The sequence below is a fragment of the Mobula hypostoma genome, chromosome 4 (genome assembly GCF_963921235.1).
Source record: "Mobula hypostoma chromosome 4, sMobHyp1.1, whole genome shotgun sequence".
Taxonomy (NCBI): domain Eukaryota; kingdom Metazoa; phylum Chordata; class Chondrichthyes; order Myliobatiformes; family Myliobatidae; genus Mobula; species Mobula hypostoma.
In genome coordinates this window covers 174926475-174953785 of record NC_086100.1, presented here as the reverse complement: position 1 = coordinate 174953785, position 27311 = coordinate 174926475, and the positions used below count along the sequence as shown (strand labels likewise).

At 39.7% G+C, this 27311-nt stretch overlaps 1 protein-coding gene across 11 annotated transcripts in view; it reads right to left on the bottom strand.

Annotated features, from left to right (window-relative positions):
• Positions 1–1309: 1309 nt before the first annotated feature.
• The window catches only part of ctbp1 (C-terminal binding protein 1), a 278920-nt gene continuing 252918 nt past the window's right edge, over positions 1310–27311 (bottom strand). For 10 of the 11 annotated variants that reach the window (XM_063047036.1, XM_063047042.1, XM_063047033.1 and 7 more), the window contains 7 exons: positions 16931–17075; positions 16146–16352; positions 15625–15839; positions 14390–14520; positions 7608–7735; positions 4519–4636; positions 1311–2349 (listed from right to left, as the gene is read on the bottom strand). In XM_063047036.1, the coding sequence (XP_062903106.1) occupies positions 2166–2349; positions 4519–4636; positions 7608–7735; positions 14390–14520; positions 15625–15839; positions 16146–16352; positions 16931–17075 (1128 nt within the window). In that variant the 3' untranslated portion in view covers positions 1311–2165. Of the gene's footprint in view, positions 2350–4518; positions 4637–7607; positions 7736–14389; positions 14521–15624; positions 15840–16145; positions 16353–16930; positions 17076–27311 lie in introns of all 11 variants that reach the window. The other variant, XM_063047032.1, reaches the window with a different exon arrangement.

The following is a 27311-nucleotide window of genomic DNA, read 5'->3' as shown; positions in this document are numbered from 1 at the left end:
ATTTCCACCTCATTACAAAATTACCAGATTATGATTGTTCCTTTCTGTAACATCTGACAGTTAACCATCATCTTAGTCTACCAGTTTTATGCATTCGACAGAACTTACTTGCTTAGTGCGACTTTACTCATAAATGTTAGCTAGAATATCTCAAACAATGGCTTTTCTCCTCATTCTTGCACTGTCACTTTCGAAAACTCAACAAATCCATCTTTTTTCCCTTCCTCATCCACATGGATATGCACATGCCAGATGTCACATACGCACATGCACATACGCATTCTTAACAACAGTGTCAACCTGTGCAGCAGCTTTGAGTGTCCTTTGGACATGGACCCCAAGAGCCTGCTGATCTTCCACAGTTCTGTTTCCCTCCATAGATCCTTGTTTAACATTTTCCCCTGCTCTGTCACTTGTTACAAAGTACAAGCCTACACCCAGTCCTTTCTGTAATTTCATATTCATCTATTCTGAGTATCAAATTATCATTTCATTATTCCCTTCTGCTAACACTTGACCACCACCTCAGAACTTCACTTTTGTCCTTATCTCCCCTCTCCCAATATCCTCACTGAAAACTTGTTCTCTTTCGAAGTTTCGTTCGGTAACCCACCAATTTGAAACATTATTTGTTTCAAGAGACGCCACCCCACCCGCCGAGCTATTTTCCATTTTGATTCTAATTGTTTTCCCAGAGGATTCCCATTCTCCACCCACTTAACATTCAGCCTGCCTGGTATCATCCCTTACACTCATTTAATTATAATTCTGTTCCTACCCCGAACTTCTTTGGTTCATGGAGTCAGTCATAAGGCACTAAAATAGTCCATTCAGCCCACCATCAGGTGCCCATCTTTACTAATCGCCAATCCCAGTTCTAAACACTCAGATTCACATCTGCCCTTTGCCTTTGTGTTCTCCAACTCTCCAGCATTATTAAAACAGCAACAAATATTCTGCTCCTCTTCCTCCGGCCATCTGCTTTTCCTCACTTTAATGGGTGTGCCTTTGATACCTTCCAACCTTCCACACAAATCGGCCCCCAAATCTTGCCAACCCTTTTTCCTCCTTCAGAACCAACTTAGAAACATTTTAACGAAGTTTTTAAAATCAGCCTTTTTCGTTTGCCAGCCATTTTCTCCTTCCCCTTCCTTCAATCACAATGTGAAATTGTTCAGTCTAAAAGCACTATACAATTTCAAGTTATTGTTTACATGCGATAACCATTGGGACAAAATTCTACCTTAATGTAAACCAAGACACAAAATTCATTCTAGATATTTAAATATTAAAATTGGAGAGGTCAAATGATAAGTAACAGACATTGTCTTTTTGCTTTATTTCTTTAAAATAATTCATACAAATGGTTACAGTCACAAAACATGATTATTTCAACCAAAATATTGCTAGCCTACCACATTAACAGGAATCGATGTAGGCAAAGAAATGCTGCTACTTTCCAGTAGTCTAGTGCCTGTACGCATACCACCAATGATATACATTTAAACTGGTGACAGTAAGCATGGTGCTGCTTTGTATGAAATTTCTTTAAAAAATCTCTTTGCAACATTTTCCTCAGCCCCCAGGAAAGTGATGGGAATTCATGCCAAAAAGAAAATGAATTTAAAAGAGTGTCGATTTTATTAGTTGATACTAAAAAAAGATAAGCAGTTACAAAACAATGCACTGCATGGCATATAACACAAAATAAGTGGGAATTTACCTTAGTTTCCTGAGACGTCTGAAAACTGCCTCTTTTTGGGCGTGAATTTAATGTATAAAAGAAAGATTGTTTTATTTTCAAAAAATCAGTTTTACTGAATATCTCTCTTGGTTTCTGTTTCACAGCTAAGCGAACAAACCCTTAAGTTCTAAAACTGTACACAGACATAGTACATTCATGATAGAATTAACTACTAGAACTTTTCTTGCTCACAGGGAATCCATATGACATAGAAACAGTTAATCAGTCCAATGGACAGGGACAAGCTACAATTTAACGGAGGAACAAATTAACCAAATTTCTTCTTCTCTCCCACATCTTTATTTGAAGTTGGACCAGTTTCTAAGCTTGGTTATTTCCATAGTCCATTGTTCACCATAGCAGGTATTTTATGAACTTCTCTTATGGTGAAGATCTTGGGTCAGGAATGCGGTCCACCTGGCTACAATTGGTCACCCGTGTGATCTCTGTCAGCCTCTGGTTTGACTGTTTGCCCTGGGGAAGGGGCATGTGGTGGGTGGGTGACTGTGGAGAGGCTGTGCGATAACTGCACAGCGCTGGGCGCTATTCCTTCTACTGGTGGTGGCAGTCCAGGGGGAGCCACTCCGACAACTCCTGGTGGATACCTGATGAGAAAAGATACAAAAAACATGTCTAGTGTGTGATAGTTAATGCCCCTTGTAACCACACTCTGAAATGCAAGTTAATTAGAAGCTATTTACAGAGACTGGTATTCCAGAAAAGCAGTTAATGATGTTCAATCACCCTTTTCTAATTTTTGGTTAAAGATGGAGATGAACTTTATAGCAGTACACAAATCAAACATTTTCCGATATATTCAGGTTCTGGCAAAGTGATGTGCAGAAAAAGCAAAAGCTAGCAAGCCTTACTTATTTGTTTCCAACATTGCAATCTTTACAGTATTCCCTCAGCTAGTTTACCAGTAACACCAAATGTTCTGTCTCCTTTATTTCCATATATCCTGCTGGCCATATTTACCCTCTTGCCTTGCATTTTCACTGTTGATGGTTTAGCTCTACCAGTTCCTCCACTGAGCAATCATTTCCAAACTGCCAATGTCATACCTTTCCTAATATCCCTTCCTCTGATCTTTGCCTCCACAACGCAATGCATTCTCTCTGTCCTAAACTACATCAGTGAGTACATGTCCAAAGTATTACTTTGGTTGAGAAACATTACAGGATGACTGAGCCATGAAAAGGACAAATTTCTTCTTCACTTCCCTCTCACCTACTCACCTTGCAAACAATTTCCCTAGATTAGAAAGTTAAATTTATGCTCATACCAGCATTAAGACTTACTTTGACATTGACATACAGAACTAACACACGCTGTACTGTTGAAGATTTTCAAGATTAAACCTTACAAAGTTTCTTTTGTCTACTTCTTTATTCCAGCTGGGCCTTAAAAATTTATTTGAATCATTATTTGAAACACAAGAGATTCTGCAGATACTGGAAACCCAGAGCAACACACACAAAATGCCGGAGGCAGTCCTGAAATTTTGACTGTTTACTCATTTCCATTGATGGTTCCTGACCTGCTGAGATCCTCCAGCATTTTGAGAGTGTTATTTGAAACAAGGAGGCAGCTTTATTCCTGTAATTTGTTACATTCTCAAAGAATCTAAACAATTCTGTCAACTATGATATATCTTTCATGAAACCATGCTGACCATCTTTGACATACATTCAGCTTTTATTTCAGTTATTTCCTCTTTGATTATTGACTCTCATAACTTGCTAACAATAGATGTTAAACTAGTTGGTCGTGGCCATCTGGCTGCCTCACTTTCGATCAAGTTTAACCAATGGGTTCACTATATCTGTAACACCTCCCTTAAAACTACTGGGTGTGGGCAATGGGTCCACTATATCTGTACCACCTCCCTTAAAACTACTGGGTGTGGGCAATGGGTCCACTATATCTGCAGCACCTCCCTTAAAACTATTGGGTGTGGAATATCAGGTGCCAATGATTTGTCTGATCTTCCCTAATATCAATCCTTTGTGGCTGAGATTTTTATAAATTCCTTCCAATTATTTGAAATTAACCTCTGTTATCTTACAGATATTTAGTATTCTCCACAGTGAAGACAGAAGGAAAATATTTTCCATATATAACATTTCTTTCATTCCTGTTATTAATTCGCTTGAGGTCTCATACCACCTTCTTCCTAGTTATACATCCACAGAAACGTCTACAGTTTGTTTTGATGTCACACGCAAGTTCTTGCAAAATCAATTTTCTCCCTTCTCTTGAGCTTTTGACATACGATATAGGAGCAGAAGTAGGCCATTCGACCCAGAGTGTGCTCCGCCATTCAATCATGGGCTGATCCAATTCTTCCAGTCATTCCCACTCCCCTGCTTTCTCCCTATACCCTTTGATGCCCTGGCTAATCAAAAACCTATCTATCTCTGCCTTAAATGCACTCGATGACTTGACCCCCACAGCCACTCGTGGCACCAAATTCTACAGATTTACCATCCTCCCACTGAAGTAATTTCTCCACAAATTACTTTTGCTGACTCTAAAACTTTGCAGTGTTCTGGTCTAGCACCAATCCTCACCACCAACTTCCTCACACTTATTTGAGGCTTTATGAACCTTTTTTTACTCTTTCTCATACCCAGCATGCAGACTAAGAATTTTATTGATTTCAATTTCAAATTGTGCCATGAGGGGAAGTGAACCAAGTACCAAAGCCCCTGCATCAATTTTTGAAGGTAAGTATCATCTTTTAAATAAACTATTCTCTACACAATCTTTACCTGTAAGCAGCACCATTTAGTTCTGGGTGAACGACTGCAGGGTCCATTCCAGCCCAGTGAGTAGCTGCAGTTAAGTAATCCTTATTAATACAGTTTTTCAGGCTGTCTGGTATGCGTCCTAAAGGAAATATAGAAGATCTCTTTCATTAACCACCTCAACCAACAATTATCAGCATGTGGTTAATTTTACCTCAGACATAAGAATACACTGGAAGGAGCAAGGTTTTCAAATTTGGCATATGTTCTAACTACTTTTCATGCAAGCTTTTGCCCACTCTTTCACTGTAATACTTCTTTACTGCTTTACTTTATTCTTGCTGCTCTTACATAGACTCAAGAGTGACAAACTAGGATTGTTCCCAATGCTGTTGATCGAGAAGTGCGGAAAGGCATACGAAGAAGTGTAAAGAGAGTGTGCTGAAAATCTCAGACATTGAGTGGTACAGCTGTGGTTCTGCTGAAAGCACTCTCGTGGCATAGTTCGAGTGCTTGGGTCAAGGCCCCATCGAGAATCAAGAGCACACAAATCTAGGCTGACATTGGGGTGTACAGCATCACCAGTGTAACTTTAGGGTGAAACAGTACAAAGAATTTTCCTCAGTTCTCTTACTGGGAGAGTTATGAGGAAGGTGACACAACTATGGAATGATCAGTTCTGGCATATGTCACGAAAAAATAGAAATAATAAAACTGAGGTAGTGTTCATGGGTTCAATGTCCATTTAGGAATCAGATGGCAGAGGGGAAGCAGTTCCTGAAGTATTGAATGTGTGCCTTCAGGCTCCTGTATCTCCTTCCTGATGGTAACGATGAGAAGAGGGCACGTCCTGGGTGAAGAGGGGCCTGTCATTTGAAACTGAGGTGCATCGAAATCTCTTCTCAGGGGTTAGTGAATCTCTGGGAAGTCTCTGCACTCAAGGCTGGTGCAGGCCAGATTAGTAGATACTACCCTTTGTACCCTAAATGATATTTATTTGGCTGTAAGAGCTCTGGAAATAAAATGGAAGCAACATTATAAAACCACATTTTTTTTTCTTCTGGATTAGCCTCTTCAGTACTGTTAAATTCTGTTTGAACAGTACTGGGATTTTAAAAAAGAACAAAGGCAACATTAATGAAAATGGCAAGTTATTAGAAGGCAGTCAGGACTGCAGGCTAATGAAATAGCCGTAACCAGAAGGTACTACATTATGCAGGGTTACTATTGGGATCAGTGATCTACAATGTACAATCTATAGTTTATAAATCATAAGGTCAAAATACAAGGAAAGCAAACAGGGTCTTCAGCTGTTGCAGGGCAAGTTGTTGAAGTTAATTATAATGGGGCACACAGTCATAATCCAGTTTTCTTTATAAAGTAGTGTCCTTATTTTTCTATTAGTTTATTTTATATTACTGTTGACGGTTAATCGGAACATTGATAGCTTGCAAAGCTTCTCTATAGGACATAATATAGAATTTGGCAATGCAGCTTCAGGCTCATCACTGACATATAAACAGAATTTCATAGTGAAATCTTTACACACTGACATTTCCCATTATAAAAGCTGTCAAAGTTGCGTGATAAAAACCTAATAGCATAAATGCATAAGAACGCTAACACCTGAATTTGAATATGGATCGCGCAACATCAAAGTATGCAGGAAAGATACCTCAGAATCAGGTCCATAACTGAAAGGGTGAAGAGGAATAAAGGAGTCTTCAGACACTAGATTCAGGTATGCTAAAGATCCTATGTTCTAGCATTTTCTGTTTTAACATCAGGAATACAGTTTGCTTCGTAGACAAGACAGGTAGAAGTGATGTGAGATTTAATGCATAGAAATATAAAGTGATGCATTTTAGAAGGAAGATGGGAAGAAAATTAAATGATTAAAGGGGATAGAATAGATTATCTACAACCACCAATTATGAAAAGTGGTGGGGAAGAAGTGCCAAAAGGTGTCTAAACAATTGAAGAATCAAGCAAAAATAAATGTTTGCTCTATTATACTAGCTGTCAGTACTCTTCAGAAAGGACAGTAATGCTCTGCAAAGAACTTGAGATTAAATAACTACAGATACAAATTTACTAAATAAATAGAGATTAGAGTCTCTCATTGGGAAAAGGCTATCCAAAGTTGATGGCAGAATATAGTGTTAATGGTAACTCCTGGCAGTGTGGAGGATCAGAGGGATCTTGAGGTCCAAGTCCACAAGACACTCAAAGCTGCTGCTCAGATTGACTCTGTGGTTAAGGCAGCATACGGAGCATTGGCCTTCATCAATCGTGGGATTGAGTTTAAGAGCCGAGAGGTAATGTTGCAGCTATATAGGGCCCTGGTCAGACCCCACTTGAAGTACTGTGCTCAGTTCTGGCCGCCTCACTACAGGAAGGATATGGAAACCATAGAAAGGGTGCAGAGGAGATTTACAAGAATTTTGCCTGGTTTGGGAAGCTTGCCTTATGGGAATAGGTTGAATGAACTCGGCCTTTTCTCCTTGGAGCAACGGAGGATGAGAGGTGACCTGATAGAGGTGTACAAAATGATGAGAGGCCTTGATCGTGTGGATAGTCAGAGGCTTTTCCCTTGGGCTGAAATGGCTGGCATGAGAGGGCACAGTTGGACGGAGGTACAAAGGAGACATCAAGGGTGAAGTCTTTTTAATGCAAAGAGTGGTGAGAGTGTGGAATGGGCTGCCGGCGACGGTGGTGGAGGCAGAAACGATAGAGTCTTTCAAGAGACTCCTGAATAGGTAGATGGAGCTTAGAAAAATAGACGGCTATGGGTAACCCCAGGTAATTTTTAAGGTAGGGACATGTTCGGCACAGCTTTGTGGGCCGAAGGGCCTGTATTGTGCGGGAGGTTTTCTATGTTTCTAAAAGTTAACTTTTCATTATAGTTGAGAGGTAAAGAGATACTCAAAATACAAGTTTTTAGAAACTAATTGGGGAACAGCTACTACTGAAGTCAATGAAAAACAATATACACAAAATCAGAAACATGCAAAATGAAACCTGCTGACTTGCTATCTCCCCTTTATACCATCACACAAAGTCAAGAGTTTTTGAATTAAGTCAAACTCAGATCCAGCTTGCAACAACCTTACCTGTTATAGCTCGCCGGATTTCTCGGGCAGCTTCTTCTCTCATCTCAATTGAGGCCTGTTCACTGTACCAGGCAGCGTGCGGCGTGCAGATTAGGTTAGGAGCATCTTTTAAAGGACCTTGGCTAAAACTGCACATAAACATACATTTTTAATCATTCTATTTAAATATAGTTATACTTAGACATTTACTTTACATGTACATTACTGTATGTTACTTCCTAATAACCCTTTCTTTGTATATATAATTACTAGTTTTGGTTTAGACTATTAATAGTCTTTTAATACATCAAGTGCACAAGTAACAATGAATGATGTATTACACAAGGCTTCTTCTTTTTAATAAATGGTCCATACTAACAACATGACACAGTAGATTCTTCCCAGCAACCAAAGCTCCCAACCCTCAACACAATGTTGACACAAAATTAACTCCTCCCCATCCTCAACCACTGCAATTAATTTAATATTCTATGGATTTAGGTTGCAAAGAGATAGAAGAATGTAGAGGCAATTCAAATTTTTAAGTCTGAGACTAGTTTGAGTCCTAGGCCTCATCAAAACCTGGTCTAAAACTGATAGGCAACTAGAGGTCCCTGTTGTAGCTGATAAGGGAAGGTTCCATTTTCTTGCTCTTTTTGGGTTCAAAGTGACTCGTTCTTTATTCACTCTGGAGGGCAGTCTTTTTTTTAAGCAGGCTTGTAAATGATTTCTTCATGCCGCTATCCAATTCCCATTTGAAAGTACTGAGGAAATTTGTTTCCAGAAGTTTTATGAACAGTGATTCCAGATTGAAATCTCTGCAAAACAAAGATTCTCCCCCCTCACATTTCTCACCCTTTACCAATCACTTTAAATCTGTGTCCAGTTGTTCTTGAACCACGAGAACACTTCTTTTTATTTTATGTTTCAAAACCCCTTGTACCTTTATCAAAATTTCCTCTGAATATGTTTTACTTCCAGAACAACTTCATTTTCTTTAATTTTGTTGCTAAAAAAATACGCTCATCCCCCGAATCATTCAAACCATCTTTTCTGTGCCCTTTCTAGGACCTTCATATCCTTCCCACAATGTGGCTTATCTAGTGTTTTCTACAAGTCCAACAAAATGGCCCTATTTCAGGACTCTGCACTAATTTATGAAGTCCTGTAACCCATATATTTTACTAACCACCAGTTGAACATGCCTGCAATTTTCCTTGATTTTTGTGCATAAACTTCCCCTGCTCCTGTGGATTTTTTTTTTAGAACTGCCATTTAGACCACATTCCTACAGGCTGCATGCAGTGTGCATATTATGTATGGAAAACCTTATAAATTACCTTCGCTGAAACAATACATTAACATATTGTATAATTTTAATCACTGAATCTAAATACAAAACAATTACATACTTCCATATTTAGTTAATAGATACGATTGTGGTCATTCCCATTAACCCTTTATCACTTCAAACTCTTTGCATTAGCTTTTTCACTTTCTCATTTATCCAACCTACTCTGTATCACATTTCCAAGATTTGCATCATCTTCAAATTTTTAAATCTTTCCGAACGCACTCATTCACAAGTCATAATATAAACAAATATTATATACAGTACTACACAAAAGTCTTAGGCACATATGTATAGCTAGGGTGCCTCAAACCTTTGCATAGTTCTGTCTTTCTCAACATGGGGAGGAGAGCAAGTTTGTAAATCTGGAGGGAACAAAGGATATTGGGAATGGTGAGGGTGGAACGCCACAGGAGTGTGGGACAGGGGGCGGGGGGGGGGAGGCCACCAAGGGCAGGGGTGGCATGGGTGCAGACACACCCAGTCCTGAGACACCAAGCAAGGTAATTTAATTCCAAACAATTAGTTTATTGTTCATTCTGTTATATCCCTCTGGTGCTTCCCATTTCCTCCATTCTCCCCTCCCCTCTTTTCTCAACCATGATTGCCCTCTCCTTGCCCCCTTCCCACTCAATCCACAATAAAAACCCCCATCAGTATCAGGTTTACCATCACTCACATATGTCATCAGATGTTTTGTTTTGCAGCAGTAAAGTGCAATACATAAAGTTACTGCAGTACTGTGGAAAAGTCTTAGGCACCCTAGTTATATATAAGTGCCCAAGACTTTAGCACAGTACTGTATAATATTTATACAGTATACATAATATATTAAAAGACAAAGTAGTCGTAGCACTGACTTCATGGAAGGGTTAACATCAATTAATTTAACCATTTGTTATATTGCATTTGGGCATTGCTCTTATCATAAAAAATTATTAAAGGATTCCTATAACTGTTATCAAATAAAATTTTGTTACATGGCTAAGTCTCTTTCAAACTTGATTCACATGGAACCCTATCAGGGAGAAGATGGACATTTTGATTCTAAGAGTCTGGATTACATATAAACCACTATTGAAAAAGAAATAATCAATATATTACTCAGTTCCTCCTAAATTAAAAATGCAGTAACTCACAAATTGAACTTCAGAGCTTTCCACAAGAAATTACAATTTTATTTTTTCCATTCCCTAAGCAAAAGTATGTCTTTGACTCTAGTTGTTTCAACTCAAGCTTAACGTCGAAAAGGCTCAATGGGAAGCACATGTCCCCTTAAGGATGAAGACGCGCATAGCTTAAGGGCTCTCCTTCAAAGGCTTGCAGTGAAACTCTAACCGCAGCTCCATCTCGCCGCCGGTTTCTGATCAGTAGAGACTGCCATTCACTTTCTTCAAACCAGCCTCTTCCTCACTGCCTTCCATGGCCGAGACTCAAGAGAGAATCCCAGGAGCACATAACAGGGACAATATGAGAACTGAGTACGAGTACTTTACACACAATGACATAGTGACAGAAATACAAAGACAGGAAGAGAGATATGAAGGAAAGCGATAAATGGTAGACAATAAAAATGTGCAAAAGGTATAAACAAAGCCCACTGAATAGAAGAGAAAATCATATTTATTTCAGAGGCTCCTATATCTTTATATTATAAATGTCAGACAGAAGGAGGCCATTTCGCCCACTGATCCCATCAGTTCCAGTACCATTCCTTTCTATCCTCTGTACACCTTCAAATTCTCTCTTACACATACAGTACCTACCAATTCCCCTTTGATTCTTTTGACATTACACTTCATTAAGGGGTAACTTACAGTAGTCAATTAATCTATCAGCACAGTTCTTAGATGTGGGTAAAATCTAAAGGAGTCACACAGAGAACTTGAGGAGATGTTTTGTATGCAGAGTGGTAAGTACCTGGAACACACTGCTAGAGAGTGTGGTTAAAGCTGGGTCACTGACTGCCTTTAATAAGTTTGAAATAGCATAGGTATAGAAGGTTTGGGACCAAGCATGAAAAGGTGGGATTAATACAGAAGGGTGCCCACTGGTTAGCGTGGATGCGTTGGCCCAGCTGGTTTCATCCTGTGCTGAACAACTCTACAATTCTGTGACATGCAGAATTAAAGCTGGGAACCTGTGAGACAGCAGTACTGTTTATTATGCCACTGTGCAGGCTTGTCATTTTGATCCAGCCTCTCAATCTGCACAACAACAAGACCATTTACCCATGGCATAAATCTACAAAGCCAAAACATTCCTCTCCATAGATGCTGCCTGACTGTGTCTGTGTGTGTCTACCTGTGTGCGTCCGTGTTTTACTCAGAATTTCTAGCATCTGCAGAACCTCTTGTGTTTACAATAAGCAAATGATTTGGCTGCAGTTATCTGGACCCATGCACTAAATATGGAATGCACCTTGCTTCTCAAACAGTACTGTGGGAATTTATTTTTACATCCACGATGCCAGAGTTTAATGCTTCAACCAAAAGACCGCACTGAATCAGAATCAGAATAGAGTTTGTTATCACTGACATGTTGTGAAATTTGTTGTTTTGTAGCAGCAGTACAGTGCAAGACAAAAAAATTTTACTCCAAGTTACAGTTTTAGACAGACATACAGACAGAACAAAACAGTAGTGAGTTAATGCTCATGGACCATTCAAAAATCTGGTGACAGAAGGGAAAATGTGTTCCTAAAATGTTGAGTGTGGGTTATCAATCTTCTGTACATCCTTCTTAATGAGAAGAGGCATGTCCCAGATGGTGCGGGACATGTTCCTTAATATTGTACTGAATTTGCAGTGAGGTATGTGTACAAGGCTCTTCTTAAAAATCCTGAGGTGGGTAGTCCTATCATTGAATCAAAAAGGGACTATCATAGAAGAAAACATTGCTTAGGTACAAATGTCTTGAAGCTGAGGTATGACAGAATTTAATACCAGGGCAATTTAAAAATATATATATTTTATCTAGATTGTCCGAGTTTACAACTATTAAAGGTGATCTCATTGAAACAACTGAATTTCACAAGACACCGACAGAGGTACATTTACCCTGGCCAGGCACCTAGAAGCATTGGTCACTTTGTCAAAATAAGACAAGACAGGGATGAAAGTATTCCATACCCATTTCTGATATCTTATGTTCTTATTGAAATAAGGGGTATCAATCTCAATGCAGTTCTTACAAAGCATGGGGCCCAGAAGAAATAGAAAGTTTCAGCCAGGATTAACCGAATGGCTAGTATGAATGAACAGTGGCTGAGAAAGAAACCAGTCTGGGTTCCTGGAGCTGTGATGCAGCAACAGTACTCACCATGCTATCAAGCCAGGACTGATACACAGGGCTGATTTTACAATTCATCCAGTTCCTACCCTTTAACTTAACTATTTTGTTACTTTTAAAGATGACCTTCACTGGTCATGTGTGTTTTTATGGGATTGCACAATGGAAGGGTTTTATTGCTGGTAGAGGCTCAAGAAGCTTGTAAAAGTGGGAATTGCTTGCCTGCCCTGAAGCCAGGTCCAAAGTCAGGAACGAGAAGGCCTTCAGCATTTGTTAGTCACCTCTTCTCAGATTGCGTGTGGGGTTGTGCAGTTATTAACTGTGCACTCCCCTTATAAATGAACCTTATAAATATAAGGTGAAAGACAGAGGACAGGGAGGATTCTCTTTTTTAATACCTTACTACAATGATTGTACCAAGCAGCTATATCTGGAGGAATATTAGTTTATATATTGTGCACATGGACTGGAAACAATATGATTTCTGTCCTGTATATGAGAAATAGTCTTTCCCTGCATGTGACACCAGGGAAATTCAGCTCTGTGCTCCACTGATTTTGGTCATCATCTACTTTGTAACCTGCCCATAATAACTGAATGTCATCTGTTTTAGCCTCTCCTTCAGTTGGGTCCATTCACTTAGTTACATGTTAATTTTCTTATTTCATTGTGAAACATCTTCAACTCACTGAACCAGCAAAGTTCTGGCCAACTTGTGCTGCAGTTCTTTAACTGATGAAAATTTATTTCCCAGGCTTATCCCAAACAAGTTTGGTATTTTGTGTCAACATTCCTGGTTTCTAATTTCAGGTGATTCAAAGCAGCAGAGTAGCAAATATTACATCAATGACACGATTGAACTGCTTGAACTGCTATCACTTCTTCACTATCTATATAGAATGTCTTTCTATTTAGGTCACAAGCTTAAACTTGTGCAACAGGCTTCAGGCTGAACTTCATGAAGTTTTGCAATGCAGAATGGTAATCTGAGCCCGACCTGAGTATTTGCATGATTTTCTAATTTTAGTTAACGAAGATATCATGGAAGTACATGAATGGAGGAGTTGGAGGAGATGATGGAAGAGGAGGAGGAGATGATGGAAGAGGAGGAGGAGGAGGAGATGATGGAAGAGGAGGAGGAGGAGGAGATGATGGAAGAGGAGGAGGAGGAGGACCTCAACTCTGAGTGGAGTCATCAGGACGCCGTCATGATGGCTTTTTTTAAAGCAGGCTTTCTTATTTTTACGAGGCAGAGTTGCTAGCTCAATGCTCAACCCAGCACGGATGGAAAGCGTGCAAGGGAGCCAGTTGGATCCGGAGCCTTTGTTCCGAAGTCCGGCGCTGATGCCACTTCGCCACCAGCCGGCATAAACATAGAAGTTAAAAAAGTCAAGTTAGAAGTATCAAGCACTAGAGGACATGCAGTTTAGGTGAGAAGGGAAAATTTTTAAAGATGTGTGGGGCCAGTTTCTTTATATATAGCGACTGGGGAGTGCTTGGAACAGGCTACTCGGGTTGTGGTGGAAGTAGATACGATAGTGCCATTTAAGAGGCTATTAGTCACATGCAGGGAACAGAGGAATATGAATAATGAACAGGCACAAGAGCTTTAATTTAATTTGGCATCGTGTTTGGTTCAGACATCATGGGCCGAAGGTCTATTCCTATGTTGTACCATTCTGTGTTCTACAGCAGGGCTTAGGGTCCACAGACCCCTTGCTTAATGATATTGGACCATGGAATACAAAGGTTGAAATCCCTGTTCCAGAGATTGAAGAATTATTGTAACTGTTGTCTTCGCCCTTACTAGAGGTGACCTCCACATTGCTAACATTCAGGTAATGAAAATTTGCCCTTACAGAATTTACAAATCAATATCCAAAAATTTGAGGTATGGAATAAAATTTATTCTCGTGGAACTTGTGTGGAAAAAAGAAAAACGTACAAAGTTTTTCTTTCAATTTATATTTCTTTAAAGACATGTAGATGATGTAGCTTTGAAAGCTACGAGATGAACAGTTTTCTAGGAGCATAACCCCCTTCCCTCCCTATAACACGGGAATCATTTGTATTAGTAATTTTTGATGGTTTTGTTTACAACCTCATTCTTTACATTCACCAACTACAAGTGAAAAACAAAATCTTTCATATTTGACTGTACCTAAATGGCTCTGATTCATGTACATCCAGTGCTGCTCCTCGTATTCTTCCTTCTTTTAAAGCCTGAGCCAGCGCTTTCTCATCGACAAGCCCGCCCCGGGCAGCATTCACCAGAAACGCTCCCTGCCTCATCTTCCGGTGGGGGGGGGGGGGGAGAGAGAATAAAAAACAAAGACAAAGCCTGCACTTACAATGGATATCTTTCAAAGTTTACAAGTAGAAACATCTCTAAAATAAAGCTAGAATATAATGTTTCATTATCTGTCATTTTAGTTAATATAATTTACATATTAACACTGAGCAAAATGAGGCAGGTTAAAAATGTCTTTTTGTTAACAAACGAAGCTGTGTTCAGATCTCTTTAGTGTTATAGAAAACTGCTATTATCAAACACTGCAAAAGGAAATAACAGTTCTGTATCACTGGGGAATGTAGAAATCTAATGATATCATATCTGTTTCTCCCCTTGCATTTTCTGTTTGTTATTATTTTTTAGAGCAAAGTTCTGTCAATAATCTGCTGACACTGTGAGGATAAAAATGTGAACTACATCCTTTGAGTTAATTATATAGTTTCCTTTATTGGAGAATGCCAATAAAACTTCTTGTTCATATTTACAAGACTGGGAAAGGAGGAACCTAGACAGACATAAATGACAAATAAAAAATATACATCTCTCAGCAGGATCAAAAGAGAACTCATTCACACATTGTCCAAGATGTTTATTTCATCTAAATAAAGAAAGCAGATAACAAAATCTGACAACTGACAATAGAAGCAGCTGCCATCACATAGTTAAACAGGTTAAGGGCATCTTTTAGAACCATTAAAATTTATTGCACTTAAAATTAATTGATACATACTTGAAATTAAACAGAAAATTTCTCCTGTCAATTTTTATTCTATTACACAAGGGTTTGAAAGTATTTATTGAGTTAGATGAGATGTTGAGCATTTAGGACCTGTGGATGGTTGTAAGGATAGATATTTCACCAGTTTGACTACATGTCAGCTGGGACCATAGTGAGAAAACTGGTAACATACTGTACATACAATCAATGTATACAACCTACCTTATGTATCTATATTGCACTTTTGTATTATTGTTTTCTTTATTTTATTGTGTTTTTTATGCTGCACTGTATCTGGAGTAACAATCACTTTATTTTCCTTTACACTTGTATGCTGGAAATGACATTAAACAATCTTGAAAATTAGTGGTAAACACAAGCATACCTGTTTGATAGTGAAATCATTGATAAGATGGTGGTTGTGTTCATTCAGGCTACAATGGAGGGACACACAGTCACTGTGAAATAGGAGATCCTGTAAAGTATTTACTCGCTGGAGACCCAACGCACGTTCAATACCATCTGAGAGGTATGGGTCATAGAAAATTACGTTAAAACCAAACGCTTTTGCTCTCAATGCTAATGCTTGGCCCACTCGACCTAAAGGGTAAAGAGAAATTGAGTCACACCGCAGCACAGAAACAGGCTGCTGCCATTGAAAGAATTCTTAAGTCCCACCATCAAACAAATAGCCCACCAACACCGTTTAACATCGAGTTTGGAAGATAAACATCTATATGGAATGACTGTGCAAAATAAATTTTTCCATGTAAAAAATTTCCCACAATTATTTTTATTGTATATTTAAAGCAACACCCATATTAAGTTAAAGCAAAACAAAATAATTATTAGTTTTGCTCCACCAATATGCAATTATGTTCTGCTTCACTTTAACAGAAGCCTCACCAAGCCCAATAATTCCAAGGGTTTCTCCTCGAATCCTGGCAGCTCCTGAAGCTATGTCTCGTATTTGTTCAACACTCTGAACCCTTGTGCCTTCCCGCAGAGCTTGGTGAAGCCAGGTAGTCCGTCTGTATAGGTTCAAAATATGACACATTGTGGAGTCTGCCGTCTCCTCTACTGAGGCTGCTGGGACATTACATACAGCTATACCTAAAATCAACACAGAAAATTGTAATCTTTGCCTCCTTTAGTAAAACCATTTAATATCCCAAGTATACTACCATGAATCCTCACATAGTACATTTTTACAGACAAAAAAAATTTACAGTCTGCAAGAGAAATGTCAGAGTTGATTTCATATGAAGGAAACTAAAGCCGCTATTAGAGCTGTCAAAGAATATAGTGGATTTCTACAATAGCAACAGCAGTATTTTTTTCAACCGTATCGGGGAGAAGGAGCACACTCGTTCTGTATGGTGAATCTACCAGGCAGATTCAGGTCCACACCCAGAACATAGTAGGGACTTAAACTGATATTTGTTAGAAATCTTCAAAACAGAAAATGACGCAGTCCTGTCAAGAATGTCACACAAACTAAAATTGAATAAGTGAAACTGAATGCAAATATAATCCCAACGACTATAAAGGGTCTCAGAAAGTACTGCGATGATGGTCCAATAGCTTTCTTAGGAGAAAATAAAATCACAGAAGGAACTTAATGGTATCCATATTTACCCCAAATTATATCCATTCCAAGAACAAAGCCGATCATTACAACTTATTCATACCTAAATCTCCAGCTGATTTTATGTCAATGTTATCAAAACCACTGCCAATTCTGACAATTATTCGAAGTGCTTTGAATTTTTCCAGATCTTCTCTCGTTAAAGTGATCGTGTGATACATCAGCGCACCCACTGCTTCGTTTAGTACCTGGGGAAAAGCAGCAAATATTTCAGTAGTTTTTGCATCTGACTTAAGTCACATATACATAATTATAGGCCTTTGAAATAGTTAGTGACAGCATAAACTAGAGAGGATTTTAAAAATAACTTAGTGAAATTGTAAGACATTTCAAATGTTGCACTAAAAATTTAACAACACAATTGACAATATCATCAGACTGCTAACTCACGTTCATTAGTTATTTTCTTTGAGAAGAAAAAAGCTGAATAAACTTTATAAATAATATTTTCCTATTGTAGATAGCCCTCCAGAAGAACTGTGCAACCTCAAGTCTGTGAACTTAAGTACATGTTGGTGGTAGGATGAGCTGCAAGGGTTATCTACTAAATTCTTAGGCTTGCAATTAGTTCCAGGTGATTGCCCCCTGCTGTGGGGGACTTCCTTGGATTAGGAATTCCTGTTGACAACATATGAAGAGTTTCATCACTTCGAGCAGCAGCAGTACCAGGTGGGAAGCAATGACACTGCTGTAATGGGATTTCCAGCAGAAGGTAACTGGGATGAGAAGTAGAACTGGTCAGGTGGCTCTGAAAGGGAGGAGCCTTTAGCAGCATTAAGGCGGGGACGGGGTAATCAGTAGGGACTTAATAAGGATCAGTCAATGTGCCCATTCCATTTTTGTTTGGTTTTTGTTTGCAGGGAGGTAAGATTTGGAGGCTGATGATCATGCTGCCTTTCTTTTCGTTCTCGGTTTCATGACTACCAGGAGAATTGAAAAATTTCAGAGTTGTATACTTTGGATAAATGAACCTTTGAAAGTCAGAATATCAAATAAGAAAGATGTGTGATTAAGGTGAAGGCAACAATCAGCTGATAGTGGTAACAGTGATGAGGGTGGGGGGGAGAGGGGCACATCAATAGTAACAGGTGTGTGGGTTGGCATTGAAAGAAGTGCAAAACTGAAAGGAATCAGAATAAGATTTAATAATACTGAGATATGTCATGAAGTGTGTTGTTATGTGACAGCAGTAATGAAATACAAATTTATACAATGCTTTCCCAAATAAATAGTTCAGGATCACTTTTCCCAGACTTTAAACAGGTACTATGTTCTACATATTTCAAATATAGAAAGGCACTACTGTTTGCTGTACAAGTTTTATATTATGGAAATTATATGACATACCAAAAGGTGGGTCATCTACAGTACAGATAGCTGGATTACAGGAAATATTTGCATGCAAAGTTTTTTGTTGAAAGGGTCAAACGTTCCTTGTAACAAACAACAGTGCAGTTCCAAAGGTAATGAAAAGAAGCACCGATCCTGGCTATATTTGGCATGTCAAAGTCAGAAACAATACCCTGCACATTTGCTTTGTATGAAAAGTAGTATTGCATTATGATTTGTAATAATTTCTAGTGGGTCAATAGTCTTTGGCCTGATTTTGGTTTCTTAGTATTCCCTTAATCTACTTGATTTCTTTATGAGAAGCTAGAGATTAATTGCACTTGTCATAACAATCTCCTGTCTTCCCATATACAGTATCTGCTGCGGTGTTTCACTCCTAGATTTTCATCAGAAATTATTCAATAATATTGGATGTTGCATGGCATTTCAGCATTCATTAACATCAGGATCATTATATATCATATTGATGGCAAAGGTTGAAAGTTACACTATTTCACTCTTAAGGCAATAGGAATGACTAATAAATGCTGCTTTCTCATTATCATGTAGATTATGTGAGCAATTTTGTAGAACTACCCCAATTCACTAAGTGAATTGCCTTCCCTCAAAGATTCAATAGTAAAGCCTTTGCTGTACCACATGTAAAAAGATCATTGATACTACCGACAAAAAGCAAGAAGTCATGCTGTGTGCATAAAGTGCAATCAAGCTTGTATTGAAAAATCGATCACCATTAACATTCAAGATTCTACAATTCAAATTTGCACTTACATAATACTTTCAACACAGCAAAAATGTCTAAATCTATTTCAGAGAGCAATAAGACAAAAAGGATATCGAGACAGTGTTTTTAAATTATGAAAGGTTTTGATAAAATGTTTTACATTGCACTGAGAAATAAGTTCACCAAGAAGTCAAATAAGGAGTTCAAATTATAGACTTGTGTAACTAACTCCATTTGTCTCCACCTGAGGATGAGGCAGGCTGAGTCAGCATTTAATTGTTCTTGAAAAGGTGGTGTTGAGCTGCCTTCAAGAACCGCTTCAAGTGTGGGTATACCCACAATGGTATTAGTGACAGAGTTCCAGGACTTTGACTCAGTGGCGGTGAAGGAATAGCGACACACAGCATTTCCAAGTCAGACTGGTAGGTGGCTTGGAGGGCAACTTCCAGGTGATGGAGTTCCCATGTTTTTGCCATCCTTGTTCTTCTTGCTGGCAGAGGTGACAGGATTGGAATAAGCTTTCTAAGGAGTCTTGGTGAGTTTTTGCTGCGCGTCACTCACACGATGCTGGAAGAACTCCGCAGGCCAGGCAGCACCGATGGAAAAGAGTGAATAGTGGATGTTTAGGGCCAAGGCCCTTCATCAGGACCGAGTTCCTCCAGCATCTTGTGTGTGTTGCTTGGATTTTCAGCATCTGCAGATTGTCTCGTTTCTGTTGGTTCAAACTGTTGCTACTCAGCACATTACAGACACCAGCTGACTCTGTCTATACTTCTCGGTACCCCAGTAAAGCAGCCAGCAGGATCAAAGATCTCACCCATCACTGACATTCTCTCTTCTTCCTCCCTCCCTTCAGGAAGATTATAGATAAGCCTGGATGAAGAACTGGTAGTACAGGAACAAAGTACAATAGACCTCATTCTGCAATCAGTTATTGTACTCCTTTCTACTGCCTCAATGCTGTGATGGATGTGACACACTTTTCACTGTACCTTGGTGCATATGAAAATAATTATACTAATTTGGCAGTGAGCTATTTAATTGCCCACACCATTCAAGACTAGAGTGGCAGAACTGTAGAGCCTAGATTTGTTTGGTTATCTCTGAACATTGCATACTTTCAATGTTGATCAGCAAGCAAGCAGTCCTACCTTGCATAAATGGGCAGACTATTATTTAAATGGGGAGAGAATTCAAAGTTGTGAGATGCAACGGGACTTGGGAGTCCTCGTGCAGGATATCCTTAAGGGTAACCTCCAAGTTGAGTCGGTGGTGAAGAAAGTGAATGCAATGTTGGCATTCATTTCTAGAGGAATAGAGTATAGGAACAGGGATGTGATGTTGAGACTCTAAAAGGCGCAGATAAGACCTCACTTGGAGTACTGTGGGCAGTTTTGGGCTCTTTATTTAAGAAAAGGATGTGCTGACGTTGGAGAGGGTACAGAGAAGATTCACTAAAATGATTCTGGGAATGAGGAGGTTAACGTAAGAGGAACGTTTGTCCGCTCTTGGACTGTATTCCTTGGAGTCTAGAAGAATGAGGGGGAACCTCATAGAAACATTTCGAATGTTGAAAGGCATTCGACAGAGTGGATGTGGCAAAGTTGTTTCCCATCAACCAACACACATCAAAGTTGCTGGTGAACGCAGCAGGCCAGGCAGCATCTCTAGGAAGAGGTACAGTCGACGTTTCAGGCCGAGACCCTCGTTTCCCATGATGGGGGAGTCTACTACGAGAGGGCATGACTTAAGGATTGAAGGGCACCCATTCAGAACAGAGATGCGAAGAAATTTTTTTAGCCAGAGGGTGGTGAATCAATGGAATTTGTTGCCCCGGGCGGCAGTGAAGGCCAAGTCATTGGGTGTATTTAAGGCAGAAATTGATAGGTATCTGAGTAGCCAGAGCATCAAAGGTTATGGTGAGAAGGCAAGGGAGTGGGACTAAATGGGAGAATGGATCAGCTCATGATAAAATGGCAGAGCAGACTCGATGAGCCCAATGGCCGACTTCTGCTCCTTTGTCTTAAGGTCTTATGATATCCTCACCTGACTGATCCCTTATTCTGAGGTATGTCTGAGTCTGCTCCTAGCATGTCCCCCTGTACTTTTCATTGAACTAGCATTGATCCCCCAGTTTGATGCTGACTGTAGGGGGGTGGGGGGGGAATACTAGGCCAAGAGGCTTCAGATTGTGTTGAGTACAATTCTGCTGTGCTGATAGGTCATGGAGCCTCATGGTTTAACATGTGAAATACCACATGTTTAAGGTGAGAACATAAGAGTTTAAAGGAATTATGCAGGGCAAGTTTCTTTCACACCACTCTTCCCCAACCCCCACACCCACACCACAGAGTGCCTGGAATGGGCTGCCAGTAGTAGTGGTGGGAGCGTATGTTGTAGTGATGTTTAGGAAGCCTTAAAATATGGATTATGCAGAAGGGATTAGTTTAATTTAGTATAGTGTTTGACACAGAAACTGTGGGCCAAATAGCTGGTTTCCATGTTGTGCTTACTATTCTATGCTCTAAAATCCTATCTTCCAGCACTTGGCCCGTTGCCTTCTTTACCTATGCAATCCAAGTTCTCAGCCCAACCCTTCCTAAACACTTTTTGCAATTTTGTTACCACCACACTCTCTGGCAGTTTATTCACTGACTGCTCCCTGGGTGATAAGGATCCCCCTCAGATCCCCTTCAACTCTCTTACCTTAAATCAAGGTCCTCTAGTTCCCTACATCACTCATCTAAACCCCTCTAAACTAAAATTGAGAAAATAGCTGGGATTCTTTGTTTATTTGGGATACTATGCTGTTTAATTGGGGCTGGAGGCTGGTGGCAAAAAATTTCTAAGTAGTGTCAGTCACGTGCACTTGCGTGGCTTTTAGACAATACTGACAGCAATCAGTTTTTAAATAGCATCATTTGCATGCGTTTAAAAAGCAGTGATTTTTGCAACTGATAGCTGGCGAGAAATAAGCAGCAAGACAATTCTTAACTGTTTTGTTCACCGCAGTTCCAAGCATTCAGGCTGAAGATGCCAGAAATGGCTGGGATTAAAAATGAAATGATTTCACTAAACAAGTTAAAAATTATGAACAACTTGAAAATATCAATAATGTTACAATGAAGATTGAGGATGCAATTGTCTAAAAACATTGTATGAAGGCAGTTCATCATCTGCACTTGGTGTCTGCGCTGATTTTGTTTATATACAGTCAAAAGGACACAACAAATGAATTCCTCCATCGATAATTATTAGGAACCAGTATAGTTTTATAGTACTGTAGAGGTATTGGTAGTGTTCTAATTTGTTTCGTATTTTGTTTAAATACAGTACATAAACTATTAATCAGTTAAATGATAGTTGTCTTTTTTATACTGTAGCTATTTCCAGTAAACATCAGCCAACTGGGGCAGCTGCTTTATTGGGCCAAAAGGTACTGGTCCCAATGTATCCCAATTAACTGGAATACACAATCTTTAAAACATACACTTCCATTCTGAGTCTGTTCAGTAATTCTGACATACAAGTCAAAGGTACAACAGATGTTGGATATCAGAAAAGTGTTTGAAAAGCAAAAAATTTCTGCTGTAAATACTCTGAAGGTCAGATGGAAACTGTCAACTAAGAAACAATTAGCTTTAAGTACAGTACTTGCCCTTACATCAGAAATGAGAAAAGTTAGCAATCAGGCATGTTTTAAACTGCAGAAGAGAATGAGGTGAAGAGAACAAGGGAATATTTTTAATATGGTGGATACCAAGAGACAATGCTTAAGATAGATTGGTGTCTGAGAAGAGTACGAAGATTCGTTTACAGGAGTAATCTGTCTGAGAGAGGTGTAAACAAAAGTTCAGAGGAAAGAGGAAGAAGAGAAACCACTCGAACACAGATAAACACAGCAGTTGCTGGAAATCTGAAACAAAATGGAATGAAAAAAATCATCATCTGGGGAGGCAGAAAAAAAACTGCGTTAAGATTATTGGTTGATGATATTCAGGACTAGCTAAAACTGCTTATCTGGAATAGTTGGATTCAATGTTGAGTCCCATGGAAGAGAATAAGCCAGACTTCGTTTGAACAATATAGAAGGTCAAAGTTAGAGGTCAGATTGACAGTGGGTGGGAGATTTTAAACTGGAAAGCGATTTAACTTTCAGGGTCATCTTTGCCAATTGAACAGAAAGAAGTGCTCTGCAAAGTGATTGCCCAACCTACATTTTGTTTTTAATGAGGTAGACGAGACTACAATATACTAAACTGGAAAAACTGGGAGGGCAGCAGTCCTGATATAGATGAACAACATGTAAAGTTAGAGTTATACAGCATAGAAGAAGACCCTTTAGTGCAACTCATCCATGCCAACCAAGCTGTCTTTCTGAGCTATCTGAGTTACCTCCATTTTAATCTCTCCGTAGAAAATGCCTGGCTTGCTGGAATTTTCTTGTATTTCCTAGTATTTCTGATTTTTAGAAACAGCAGCATTTTGCACCTCAATTCTAGAAATGTCCATTATCCTCTCTTTTCTATTTGCATCTCCACTAGCAAATTAGCAGCTGTCAAGAAACCTTCATTCTCTTTTCTCAGCCTTTACCACTTGTGTCAGGCAGGCAAATGGAAGCTCATGGTCACCTTTCCTGGTTGAACAGGCAGAAGTCACCCAATCAGATTTTGATTTCTTCCCCACAGAAAGAACACAAATGGAGCATCTTGTCACTTGGACAACCTTGGTCCCTACCTTACAAATATCCTTCATTCTACTCCTCCTTTGTCTTTTAAAAGTATGTCTGCTTTCTAACTTTATTCAGTTCTGATGAAAGGTCAACTATCCTATTTTCCTCTACATTGTTTTTATGAAATTAGTTTAACATTTGATCAATACGAGCCCTCATTATAGATACTATGGGAGGTTCTAACTCAACCCACTTACTGTCCAGCTAAATTACCAGTCTCACCATCAGTGCCTCCAAAACTGTCAAGTGCAGAGAATGTATTAATTTCAGGATCCTTTAAGCACTTGCCTTTTGTTTCATGACGTGAAGTCATAAATTACATTTAAATATAATAATTTTTCAACTCCATCTGATCTGAAATATTAAATTATAAAACTACTGTACATCAGCAAGCAAGCAACCACTTAATTCAGGCACGGTTAGCAGGAAACCACAAAGTGCCAATTGAAGCTGCTTTCACTGGAGATGATAATGAGAATGATAAGCCCCAAATTATACAGGAATGAATGAATTAGATACCAATTTAATAAAGAAAAACAATTCTCAATGGTCCTGTTATCCAACGAACAGACTTCCTGTTTGTTGTGTTATGCAGGGTGCTGAATAATTATCAGAACATTGACCCTCATACTTGATCCACAGGGGAGTCCAACAGAAAATCGCATTAATTCACCTTTTTGAAAATACGATTTTAAGGACATGTCTGTCCAGTTATTCTACTGCATCCAGCTCCTCTGCATTGGGACCTGACGTAGACTGGGGATCATTTCATCGAGCACCTTTGCTCCATCCACCACAAAAGGCAGGTATTCCTCATGGGTACACATTTTAATTCTAATTCCCATTCAGACATGTTGCACCATAGCCTCCTCTACTGCCATAAAGAGGCCAATCTCAGGTTGGAGGAGCAACACCTCATATGACATCTGAGTAGTCTCCAACCTGATAGAGAGAGTATTGATTTCCTAATTTCCCATAACTTCCCCCTCTCCCAACCCCCTTCTAGCTTTTCCCATTTCCAATTCTGGCTCCCCTCTTTCTCTTTTCTTCAGCTGCCCATTACCTCTTTTTAGTGTCCCTTTCTCCCATGGTCCACTCCTCTCTCACAACAGATTCCTTCTTCAGCTGTTTACCTCTTTCACTTATCACCTTCCAGCATTTTAGTTCACCACCCTCCCTCACCCACCCACCTTATTCCCTCACCTGGCTTCACCGATCACTTGCCAGTTTGTATTTCTTCCCCTCTCCTCATCATCTTATGCTGACTCCTTCCCCCTTCCTTTCCAATCCTGATGAAGGTACTCCACCCAAATTGTTGACTGTTTATTCCCCTCCATAGATGTTGCCTGACCTCCCAAGTTCCTCTAGCATGTTGTGTGTGCACCTCTGGATTTCTAGCCATCTGCAGAATCTCTTGTACTTAAGACATGCAAGTTTTCTATCATGAGGCAGAGCAGAACAATTTATTAACTTATACAAAATGGGAGCACACATTGCGAATTGGAGCCTGATTTAAATTTAATAGATGCTTTACCATGGATCAGGAAATTATACCAGTAGGCAAAGCCAACGGCTCAAAGTTAATTGTCTTCTACAGAACACCTTATTGTTTATTTTGTGATCTGAATATTAATGGAAAAAGACCTTTCACCACTGAGTGCCTTACGGCTATAAGTGCTGAAAAGATAAAATGTATAACATCTATTTCAGTTTATAAATATATTTACAATTCTTGTTGATGGATTACATTTCTACAAAGGAGATGGGTGCCCAGTTAAAGTAGTCTACAGTGGTCAAATAATGAATGCCTAACTTCAACAGATCAAGAGAGCTACTAATGTTAAATGGAAAACAATACTGTAGGCAAGTTACACTACTGTTATAATTCGGTTCCTGACATGACAAACATCATGTCACTTGACATTTAATTGAAGAAAACAGAAAGGTTGATCATTCTAAACTTCCTAAACACAAGAGATTCTGCAGATGCTGGAAATCTTGAGCAATAAACATAAAACGCTGAAGGAACTCAGCAGGTTAGGCAGCATCTATGGAGAGGAATAAACAGTCACAGTTTCAGATTTCCCTTCCACCATAAATGCTGTCCTCACCCACATCTTCACCTCCCACAAATCTACCCTCGACCCATCCACCAGTTGCTATAAAAGGCACAGGGTCCCATAGAAACATAGAAAACCTACATCACAATACAGGCCCTTTGGCCCACAAAGCTGTGCCGAACATGTCCTTACCTTAGAAATTACCTAGGGTTACCCACAGCCCTCTATTTTTCTGAGCTCCATGTACCTGTCCAGGAGTCTCTTAAAAGGCCCTATAGTTTCCGCCTCCACCACCGTCGCCAGCAGCCCATTCCATGTACTCACCACTCTCTGCATAAAAAACTTACCCCTGACATCTCCTCTGTACCTATTTCCAAACACCTTAAAACTGTGCCCTCTCGTGCTAGCCATTTCAGCCCTGGGAAAAAGCCTCTGACTATCCACACGATCAATGCCTATCATCTTATACACCTCTATCAGGTCACCTCTCATTCTCCGTCGCTCCAAGGAGAAAAGGCCAAGTTCACTCAACCTATTCTCATAAGGCAAGCTCCCCAATCCAGGCAACATCCTTGTAAATCTCCTCTGTACCCTTTCTATGGTTTCCATATCCTTCCCATAGTGAGGTGACCAGAACAGTGCACAGTACTCCAAGTGGGGTCTGACCAGGGTCCTGTATAGCTGCAATATTACCTCTTGGATCCTAAACTCAATCCCATGATTGATGAAGGCCAATGCATCGTATGCTTTCTTAACCACAGAGTCAACCTGCGCAGCAGCTTTGAGTGTCCTTGAGTTATCTACCATCCAATACATAATTTTTCTGAACTTCTGCCATCTCTAATGGGATCCTACTACTGAACACATCTTTCCTTCCTCCCACACCCTGCTTTTCATAGGGATCACTCTCTACATGACTCCCTTTGTCCACTCATCCCTTTCCACTGATCTCCCTCCGTGTATTCCAGTAAGCATTGCCATGCAGGGTCCCTAAGCAGTACTTCCAGGTGAGACAACACGTCACCTGCAAGTCTGTCTGGTTCATCTTTTGAATCTGGAACTGATGTGTGCTTCCTCTACATCTGAGTCCTGATGGAGAGTGGGGGAACACTTTATCGAACTCTTCACTCTGACCACCACAAATGGCGTAATTCTATTCCTATGCCTTATGGTCTTTGCACCAGGCCTCAGCAGGTCTCTGGGAATGAACCAGTCCTCTGTACTCTAGCTCAGTTAGGCAACAGAGTCAGAATGAATGAATTGAGTCAAACGAACTGTCTCCATGCTATAACAGACAATGGGCCGAAAGTCCTGTTTGGGCTGCAATGCTCTATTATGACTCTATTCGACTTTAAGCAGCACCTTCCATGGAAGTCAGGCAGACAAACTGATGATCTTCCAGCAACTGTTGATGCCTGTCTCAGAGAGTTCCTGTAAACAGTATTACATGTTACACCAATATTTGGACTGAATATCAACCAATCACGCTGCCTCGCACCAGACTTTCCTGGCAAACACATTCCTGAAGGAGATGGATAACATCCTCATTCCAGTACAT